This window comes from Tachysurus vachellii, chromosome 13 (genome assembly GCF_030014155.1).
Source record: "Tachysurus vachellii isolate PV-2020 chromosome 13, HZAU_Pvac_v1, whole genome shotgun sequence".
Taxonomy (NCBI): Eukaryota; Metazoa; Chordata; class Actinopteri; order Siluriformes; family Bagridae; genus Tachysurus; species Tachysurus vachellii.
The window spans coordinates 23,576,469-23,587,157 of NC_083472.1; the positions used below are offsets into that span (position 1 = coordinate 23,576,469).

Genomic DNA, 10,689 nt, shown 5'->3' on the forward strand with positions numbered 1-10,689 from the left:
TATGGTCTCGTTGTTCAGGCATTTATTTTCATCGTTTATTTTACTTTTACAGTTTTATCGTTGTGCAACCGTTTATACGAATTATTTACTGTACCCTCTGTTGTAATTCATACGCACCTCATCTCGCGAAGCTGCTTTGAGGGCATCGCAATATAAATCTAATTAACGTGCACTTTTTTTTACAAGTCGCATCGGATTTAGTCCTTAAATTTATATAGTTTACGAAGCTTTGAATTTATTATTATTAGTATTAGTATTTTTCTATTTTTTTGTGTTTTGTTTCATTTCTTTAACAGATTTATATTAATTTATATTCATTTTTACTTAGAACTTTAACTTATTTTTCTTGTCTTGTGATACGGCTCAGATTTTTATCGTCATTAGATATTATTTTCTATCTTTATTTAATGCTTTTATTTTCTTAGCTTTTCTGTTTTTAATCTCCTGTCATTTTTAATCTCCTGCTTGCTAGTTGCTGTGAAGTTGACTTTTGATTTTGTACTTCCGGTTTTATTTATTTATATATTTATTTATTTATTTGCTTGCTAGTTGCTGTGAAGTTGACTTTTGATTTTATACTTCCGTTTTTTATTTATTTATTTATTTATTTATTTATTTATTTATTTATTTATTCATTTATTTGCTTGCTAGTTGCTGTGAAGTTGACTTTTGATTTTATACTTCCGGTTTTATTTATTTATTTATTTGTTTATTTGTTTGTTTGTTTGTTTGTTTGTTTGTTTGTTTGTTTGTTTGTTTAGTGAACCCGTTTTTAGCCTTGAGACCATTTTAATTGAAAGCTACTGTAGCGATAAAATAGACTTAATACGAGCAGTAAAGAAATGAGGATGTTTTGTTAGCATGTTTGATCGTTAATCCAGAACATATGAAGAACATATTTTATCTTTGTACTGAGTTTGGGGTTGAAAGCAGGCTAGCTGCAGTAGCGAGTGTGAAACGTGATATCCGGAGAGAGGAAAGGGAACAGTTGGACGTGTGCTAATGCACTGATTTGTGAAGTCTCCTTGCTACGTTGTCTGCTCTCTACACTATCAAGAGCAATTAAACATCTGCTGATGGTGCTGGTGATGGTACATGTGGTGTTGTGAATTGCGGTGCAGTTAGAACTGTTTCCTTCCTGCTGAGCTACATTCAAACCATCCAATTAGAACAATAATAACAATTAACATCAATACTTCACTATAGCTGTGCTCAAGCTGTCTAGTTTACACCCTATCGGTGGGAATAAGCTCTAAATTCAGCTCAGCGTTGTACGGATAAACTCGTGCTGTTTATCCGCTTCAGATTCAGCTTGTGCTCTTTGGCTAACTCATTATTTCCTGGTGGTTACGTAAAGAGAAGCAAGGAAGAGTGAATACGATTTGCATGGCAAAAAAAAAAAAAAAAAAAAAAAAAAAAAAAGACAGCAAATGTGAAAGGACATGGGAAGAGGAAGAAGACATGAGAAGGAATTTTTACTTCCTGTAACGCTGAGGTGAATTTTAGCTCTGAACATTCACTCAGGGAGCTAATGATAGTAGGCAAAATGGTGAGTGAACAGAAAACAGAAGGGTTATGGACTAAAATAAATAAATAAATAATAAAATAAAATAAATAAATGGACAAACTACTACTACTACTACTATTAATAATAATAATAATAATAATAATAATAATAATAATAATAATAATAATAATAATAATAATAATAATAACTGATTAATGATAAAATATTAATTCCTCACTATACCCTTGAAAATAGTATTTAATTAAATACAATAAAAATCTAGCTTTTTGCCCAAGATTAACTTTTCACCAACCACTGAAAGATAAGTTCCCTCCAAAAATGTATTCACATTTGACTTTGTAAATCTATTTGGTTGGTTGGTTGGTTGGTTATTTGATTGTTTGCTGGTTGGTTGATTGGTTTTTGCTTCACCTCAGCAAACAAAATTTCAAAAAGAAAGTCCATTACATCATTCAGGTCGTATGTATCTGTAACCATCAGTATGTTCGAAAGACTGATACTTGATTTCAACGTTTCTTTAATTCCTTAAACTCTGTTGATGAAGCTTCACGTATTTCAGCCTCTCTCACGTCTGGATGGTAAGATACAGATGGTTTTTGGCCGAGCTGCATCGCCCCGCATTGCTCCAGATGGTGTACCCCGAACCCCCAACCCCCGACTGACCCCCCTCCCCAAAAAAAATCACAATACAACCTACATCATATGTTTCCTTATCTCTTTAAACCTATCATATAGCATCCAGTAAAAAAAAGCAGTTTTCCTGAGCAATTTAACAACTTCCACCGGATCTAGATGTCAAATCTTATTCAAATCGTTAAAGTGCCGCATTTTCATTCTCACGGTCACCTCAGTGTTAGACTCTAGAATGAAGATACTTGTTCATGTCATGTTTAAACTTTCCAACAATCAAAATTCTGCCTTTAACATACTTTAATATTTCAAGTTTTGGAAGCCATAAATATATTTCACCAAACTTTCACCAAACTTCGCCTTAAATGACGAAATGATTAAATTTTACTGCTAATCAGAAGTCTGTGCTAAAACTTAATTTATTTTAGCATTTAATTTTTTTTTTTAACAATCCTCCAGATGGTTGATTGTTTCTCACAGGTTTCTTTTGTATTTATTTTTGGACGTTTAACTCGTACAGTGCTGAATGATTGTAGTTTTTATATATAAACACCAACCAGATTTTTAACGATAGTACAAAATGTTTCTAAGAACCAAAATCAGACAGATCAGGCAGATGCTCAACAGCGTGACCCTTGTGAGAAAGAGCATTCATTTAGTGCTGGGGGTTTCGGGCGAATCCTTTTCATCACTGATTCTCCATGCTTATATTAAGACAAAGTGTGTATCTGTGTGTGTATGTGTGAGTGTGTGTGTGTGTGGACACTCTCCCGTTAGCTCATCATTCCTGAACATTTATAACAATCTATAAAACACACTGTAAAAGTGAAGTAATGTGCAGTAATGTGTGTGTGTGTGTGTGTGTGTGTGTGTGTGTGTGTGTGTGTGTGTGTGTGTGTGTGTGCGTTTAGTGCAGCAGCTCTACTGAACTCAAGGCCTCATTGTCACCACCCTCATAAAGTCCATTTGCAAGATACAGTTGTAAACAAGTTGCATCGAGTTGCATTAAAACACAATCACACAACATGTATTGCTGTAAGAAAAATTTTTAATCTGTAAGAAAGAATTTTTGGTTTTGGTAATATGTTCTTTATGATATATGATATGAAAGCCTAGCTGCATTGTTATGGCACACTTCTCTTTTCTTTCTTTCTTTCTTTTTTGTTTCCCTTATGTTGGGGGAAGGCTGAGTTTGAGGGGGTTTGAGGGAAAGTGAATGTGTGTGTGTGTGTGTGTGTGTGTGTGTGTGTGTGTGTGTGTGTGTGTGTGTGTGTCAGGGGTGGGGGTTAGTGTATGCGCGCTTTTGTATGTGCTTTCAGAGCTGCAGTCTGAGCGCCAGAGTCGCAGACGGCGAGAGGGCGCGTAAGTGCGCACACACACTCTCCAAGGCGCCTCCCACAGACACACACAGATACACACACAGGCGCGCGCGCGCTCACACGCACGCAGACACACACAAGGCACTCTGGAAGAAAGTGTCCGTGTGTGGTGTGTAGTATTAGCAGTCGGGGTTGCAGCGCTGCATCGCTGGGTCCTGATGACTTCTCCGAGGAATAGTTAAGCGCCGAGGGGAAAAACGGGAATTCCCGGTTTTACTTTTATATTTATTTATTTATTTATTTATTGTATATAGTATCAGATCTAATCCGATCTGATCGATGAGGAAAGAACGGCTGTACTGGAGACTTTACGCAAGGATTTAAACATGCTCCGGTGTTAAGAGGAAGTAACACTACAGATCCTCCGCAAATCTGTTGGAATTACGACTTTGGTTTTTTTTTCTGGAAAGATTCAAAGATGGGAAAGATGGAGACTCGCAACGGAGCAACAGCGGTGATCCTCCTCGCTCTGTTGTATCTTGGGTTTTTGGTCACACCGGCGGCGGCGGTAACGCGCGATCCCCCGGGTAAGACTTTCAAATATAAAGTTCTAGAGGAGCAGCGCGTTGGCACCGTGATCGGAAGGCTACGGGAGGACGCGGCGACAGCGCTGGCGCGTTTACCGAGCTCGGTGTCGCCGCGCTTTCGCGCTATGCACGCAGGCGGCAGCGCGCCTCTGATCACCGTGCGCGAGGACGACGGTGAGATCAGTGTGGGCTCACGGATTGACCGAGAGGCGCTGTGCGGCAGCCACCCGAACTGCACGCTCGAATTTGATGTGGTCACTCTGCCTGCTGAGCACCTGCAACTCTTCCGTGTCCAGGTTGAAGTGCTTGATGTGAATGACCACCCACCCCGGTTTTCCCGTTCAGTTGTACCTGTTGACATTTCAGAGAGTGCAGCCGTGGGAACACGTCTGCCATTGGATGCTGCTTCAGACCCGGATGTGGGCGACAATGCACTGCATGCATACTCACTAGAGCGAAATGGCTTCTTCCGTATCGATGTGCGCACTCGTACCGATGGTGCACGTTACGCTGACCTGGTTGTTGTACGAGAGCTGGACAGGGAGACCCAGTCGAGTTTCCAACTTCTACTCAGTGCATCTGATTCGGGCTCGCCGCCACGGTCTGGGTCCACACTTCTCAAAATCAACATTCTGGACTCCAACGACAACAGCCCAGTGTTTGAACAGCAGGCCTATGCAGTCAGCCTTCCGGAAAACTCTCCACCTGGAACACTGCTTGTGAATTTGAATGCCACAGACCCAGATGAAGGCACCAATGGCAAGATCATCTACTCCTTTAGCAGTCATGTGTCACTCAAGATTCTTGAGACATTCAAGATTGACCCTGAAAATGGACAAATCACTTTAATCAAGAAGGTAGATTATGAGACCACGTCATCCTACGAGCTTGATGTCCAGGCGCAGGACATGGGGCCTAACTCAATTCCGGGCCACTGCAAGATCATTGTTAAAGTGGTGGATGTAAATGACAACAAGCCCAAAATTAATATCAACCTGATGACACAAGGAAAGGAGGAGGTGGCCTACATCTCTGAGGCAGCACCAGTGGACACCTTTATTGCATTGGTGCGTGTGGATGACAGTGACTCTGGTCTGAATGGAGAAGTGACATGCAAACTGCATGGCCATGGTCACTTCCGGCTGCAGAAAACCTATGAGAACAACTACATGATCCTGACCAATGTGTCATTAGACCGTGAGAAGCGTTCTGAGTACAGCCTGACAGTGATCGCAGAAGACAGAGGTTCTCCCAGCCTCTCTACCATCAAACATTTCACAGTACAAGTGCAGGACGAGAACGACAACCCACCTCGCTTTGAGAAGAGCCGCTATGAGATCTTCAAGTCTGAGAACAACTCACCTGGTGCTTATCTCACCTCGGTATCAGCCACTGATCCAGATCTGGGCACCAATGGTCAGGTGACCTACTCCATCCTGGAAAGCACAGTTCAGGGGAGCTCCATCTCAACCTATGTGACCATCGACCCATCCAGTGGTGCTGTGTATGCGCTGAGAAGCTTTGATCGTGAAGAGGTGGGCCGATTGGCCTTCACGGTTCAAGCTCAGGACGGTGGAGGTGAGGCCTCACTCAGTGCCAATGCCACTGTCATCTTGACTGTTCTAGATGAGAATGACAATGCGCCAATTATAGTGGCACCATCACTCAGCAACCACACAGCCGATGTGCCACTTTGGAGGCAGGCTGAACTTGGGCACTTGGTGACGATCATCAAGACAACCGATCGGGATGCAGGAGCCAATGGAGAAGTAACATGCTCCATTGTGGGTGGAAATGAAGAGGGCTTGTTTTTGATGGAACCACGAAGGTGTGAGCTCAGGACCAACGGAAGTGTGGATTTGTTGGGACGGGAGAGTTTTGACCTGGCTGTGTTGGTTCAGGACCGCGGGGCGTCTACCCGTCTCTCCACTCGTGCTGTACTTCGAGTCCTGTTACGCGACCACCCCGAGAGTCGCTTCATCATTCCTTCTGATTCTGGAACCCAGGCCCCACTCGACCTCTCCATGATCATTATCATCTCTCTGGGTGCTATCTGCGGTGTGCTGCTGCTCGTCATGGTCTTGTTTGCGACGCGCTGCTCTAGGGACCAGAAAGACCCCCGCCACTCATACAACTGCAGAGTGGCAGAGTCCACTTATCAAAACCACCCCAAGAAACCAGCTAGGCAGATCCACAAGGGTGATATCACACTGGTGCCCACTGTAAATGGGACACTGCCTGTGAGGGCACATCCGCGTTCACCTTCAGGGTCTCCAGCACCTGATAGCAGGCACAGCCACCACAGCCGTCAATCACTCAACAGCCTTGTCACCATCTCCTCCAATCATGTCCCAGAGAACTTTGCTTTGGAGCTAGCTCATGCCACACCACCCGTGGAGGTAAGCGACTGTGTGTCTATAATAAATATTAATAGTCAAATAACCCATTAAACGTGTACTAATGTATCTCTAACCTACGTTCTTAATAAATCTAAGATTAACAATCGATGTTCTTTCTTTGAAACTGTTATATGTATTGAAACCTTATATTTTTTTTGTTGCTATGAGTATACCATTGTACACTTTTATTTGTATGTGCATAGTATTTTAATTTTTCCATCCATTAACCCATCCATACGGCATGATCCCTCGTTCCCACCTCCCCTGCTGTGTGTTGCATTGCTGTCTGGTCCACCATTACTCATTTTTCGTTTCCATGTTTTTTTTGTTTGCCCCTTCCCCCCCTTTTTTTTCTTTTCTTTCTGTTCGGCTATAGCAAGTCTCACAGCTTCTGTCCATACTTCATCAGGGCCAGTACCAACCCAGACCGAGTTTCCGTGGCAACAAATACACTCGGAGCTACAGGTAACCAATCGCCTTTCAGCCCGTTGTGCTTAGAGAGCCTCCCCGGTTTTGAGACTGGGCATTAGAAAGCTCAGAGCTTAGAAAACCTGGGGAAGTGAAAGTGCTCAACTCTAAATGGCTGCCTTCATCTTGTTAAAGGATGGAAGGAGCATTTATTTTTCTCATATGCAGTCATCTGCTTCATATGAATCGGTGAATTGTTTGCTGCTTTCTCATGGAGGCTGAAAAAAGTTCAAAAAAGTTTATAGCCTTGCATTACATTACATAACCTCTCGTATTAGTGACCTGCATGCGTCATCCACTTGATTGGGATGCTAATATAATAGGAAATATGTATAAATCCCACTTGCTGTTTTTTCAGGTATGCACTGAATGAGATGGATAAGTTCAGCCTGAAGGACAGCGGCCGAGGGGACAGCGAGGCTGGAGACAGTGATTGTGAGATGGGAAGAGAGTCTCCGTTGCTGGGAGAGGGATTCGGTGAGGTCTTCACTCCCGATGGTCAGCACCGGCCACACCCAGGTAAAGAATTTGGAGATGTTTTTCCACCATTTTAAATATCTCTTCCAGTTTTTAGCCCAAGGCCCCTTTAGCTGTTTCTTGACATGTAAGCCATTTGCTAGCAGAGGTAGCATTTTCCACGTAGCATTCTTTATGAAGGTTTACTACACTTTCTTCCAATTTGGTCAGATGACTTGTGAATATGACCACAGCGTCTCTTCAAACTGTTTCTCGTGTTAACTGGCAGCTGAACACACTCAGAGAAGATGCTTTTCACTATGACTTCACAAAATGGCCAGAACTGGCTAGTGAAACTTTGAGTCACACAGACTAGTGCCTTTCCCCCTACCCAGAGATCACGGCCAATTTCTAAAATCACTGGGACTCAAACTCGTGATCTCCAGATGATAGAGTGAACACTTTCGTGTCAACACGAACATCTTATTGTTTGGATGTTTTGTTGATAAATGTATTATTTCATTGAAAAATAGGTTTCCAGATCTGAAAGTGGGTTATGGAAGTACCCTAATTATCAGGCTGAGTTGGAGAAAGGGTTTGCGCCTTTGAAAAAGCTCCATTTTCCTGCAAATCTACCTAGATTAAACTTTGCCTGTCTCCTTTCATGTGAGGGGAACCCAAATCAATGCCTCACTAAGGTTCCGCAAATGCACCAGATTTTGTTTTTATTAGCTCTAAGATGTATTATAAATGGCCTTTTCAAAGCTAATGGACCCATAATGAAGTCCCTGGGTTGTGACAGAGCAACAGCGTGCATGTTTAATGAAGGTTATAATTTGCCACATTTGATTTGAATTATATATTCTTTAGAAGGGATGGTGAGGAAAGTGAGCAACAGAGTGAAAGAGAAAGACAGAGAGAGAGAGAGAGAGAGAGACAGTCAGAGCGGGAGAGCTTTTATTCCATTGTTCGGCTGTAAACAGACTTATTTGAATGGTTAAGAGGCTGAATTAATTTGGTGTTCTAGGTTTTACGTGTTTTCTGCTAGTGAGTGCACTCAGAGAATTAAATGGAGTTCAGAGGCGGCGGGAAAAACACGGAACATTATCTATTATCCGAATCATTTCGTCTCTCCAAAAAAGACGAGACTTGAATAAAGGCCGCCATGTTCAAATGCGCTATACTTTTCATGAAAGCACCCTTAATCAATGGAAAACACTAACATGAATTGTGTGTTGTTTGTTTGTTTTCTCTTTGTGTCATATTTAGCAATGAAGCTGTGTACGGAAGAGTGCCGTGTCCTGGGTCACTCCGATCAGTGCTGGATGCCCCCAATGACCTCACAAGCCACAGCTGATTACCGAAGCAACCTTTACATTCCTGGTGAGGATCCTCAACAAGCTCCCACCCCTGAAACCGCCCAATCAGGAGAGTCCACCTTGAGGAAGAAGAGCTTCTCTACTTTTGGGAAAGAAAGCGAGGAAGAGGAAGGGCAAGAGGGTGAAGCAGAGAAAGGTGAGGACCTTTGCGGGACCACGTCACTACTTTCGGAGATGAACAGCGTTTTTCAGAGGCTCCTCCCATCGTCACTAGATGCCTACACTGAGACCAATGAGACAGAGAGAGTGCCTGTGGCAGCAGGGTCACTCGAAAGGAGGAAGGGTCACCTGCCAGGGAAAGCGAATGCTGCTTCGGCGTATCAGCACGGCGTGGCAGCCTGGGCCGCCAACACGCATTTCCAGAACCCAGGTCACGGCCACGCTCCCGCCAGTCACATGTCTACCTCACTGGCGGCTCCGCCTCTTGCCGCACCTCTATCCATGTCAGCTTCGTGTTCAAAATGGCTGCCAGCAATGGAGGAGATTCCAGAAAACCACGAAGAGGACGAGCTGGACTCGGTGCTGCATGGAAAGCGTTGCGAAAGCCGCAGCGAGATCATGGACGCCAGTGAGCTTGTCGCAGAGATTAACAAACTTCTACAGGATGTGCGGCAAAGCTAGAAACAGATACAGCCGAACATAAATTAAACACGCAATGCGCGAGAAGTGGTATTTAAAACAAACAAACAAAAAAAATCAGAGACCTGCAATTGTCCTTAAAGTTGCGTTTCTGACCGTCATGTGTTTTGTGAATGCTAATTATCCAAATGATGTATGGATTTCCTTGTTTTTTTGTTTTTTTGGGACACAGTGTACACAATGTGAGTGTATTTATCTTTGTATTTTAAAAATACAATTTGTAGTCTTTATATTTATAAAAAAAAAAAACCCTCCATGTACATAAACCTAAGCAATCAGATTTTTATTTTTATATTTTGAACGCATGTTGAGAAAATAATCAAGGCTGACATGTCGATGTAAATAGTCCTATTTATGAAAAAAAAAACCCACACACACATTTTTATGTTATTGTTACATATATAATATAAGTATATTGAGATTATTGTGTTATGGGGAGGGGAGCATGTTGGGGTTTCGTATTTATAACGGTGTATTCTTGATGTATTGTGATCAAGCTCTGTTTATGTTCAAATAAAAAGAAATTGGACCTGTTATGGAATATTTCTGTCCTCATCATGGTTGATTTTTGCTGTGTGTGTGTGTGTGTGTGGGTGGGTGGTATTGCAGTTATAAGCTAATATACTATTATGAATCACACCTTTATACCAATATATTTTAGAAAATAAACTTCTCTTCTGCTTTTAGAAACATCTCATATCTTCACCTTCGCTCATATCGCCCCCTGCTGGTCATTATAAGGAAGTGAAAAGGTTCCGGATTTTAGGGATCTACGACGAAAAACAAAGGGAAATCACCATGAATAGTGGGGACACAAAATATAGACCGTAATTAAGCTGAAATATCTAAATAATAATATATGTTTCGGAAAAAATTACATACGGAAATGATTATTTTTTCCTCAGTAAACTATGTTGAATTGATATCAGAAACGTGTCAGAGCTGAGAGGCCCCCTAGAGGCCAGAGAGTGCAATTACAACAAAATTATCTCAAGCAACAGTTTACAGTTTTGTAAAATCTGAATTCATTATATATCACATTGTGTTGCTCATTTTTATTACTATGAAGACTTCTTTACAGTCATTTAAGATGTAGGGTTAGGGATAAATTAGCAGAACAGTTTGTGACCTGTTTAAGTCTCTAAAAGCAGGTTTGTCGTGTTTACTGCTAGATATCTGGGGTTGTCATAAACATGTCGTAAACGTGCAATAGCTTATGGCTAAATCTAAAGAACTCCTATATCAGGACAAGTAGAAAGACCAACCATCCACAAGTGTTTCAAA

The 10,689-nt window shown here is 41.9% G+C and overlaps 1 protein-coding gene across 2 annotated transcripts; it reads left to right on the forward strand.

The window, feature by feature from the left end:
* Window positions 1-3,562: 3,562 nt before the first annotated feature.
* On the forward strand, window positions 3,563-9,946 carry pcdh18b (protocadherin 18b). 2 transcript variants are annotated; one of them, XM_060885377.1, is made up of 4 exons: window positions 3,563-6,463; window positions 6,873-6,928; window positions 7,290-7,450; window positions 8,657-9,946. In XM_060885377.1, the coding sequence occupies exons 1-4, from the start codon at window positions 3,956-3,958 to the stop codon at window positions 9,385-9,387; spliced, it is 3,456 nt and encodes a 1,151-aa protein (XP_060741360.1). In that variant the 5' UTR covers window positions 3,563-3,955; the 3' UTR covers window positions 9,388-9,946. The 2 variants fall into 2 exon arrangements, with proteins under 2 accessions (XP_060741360.1, XP_060741359.1); XM_060885376.1 differs by having other exon boundaries at window positions 3,564-6,463; window positions 6,840-6,928.
* The last annotated feature ends 743 nt before the right edge of the window (window positions 9,947-10,689 follow it).

Bases quoted from the DNA above. Each gene is read 5' to 3' on its own strand.
- pcdh18b (XM_060885376.1), top strand. From the start codon at position 3,956: ATGGGAAAGATGGAGACTCGCAACGGAGCAACAGCGGTGATCCTCCTC. The intron at 6,929-7,289 runs GTAACCAATCGC...CTGTTTTTTCAG, and splicing joins AAATACACTCGGAGCTACAG to GTATGCACTGAATGAGATGG. The intron at 7,451-8,656 runs GTAAAGAATTTG...TGTCATATTTAG, and splicing joins TCAGCACCGGCCACACCCAG to CAATGAAGCTGTGTACGGAA.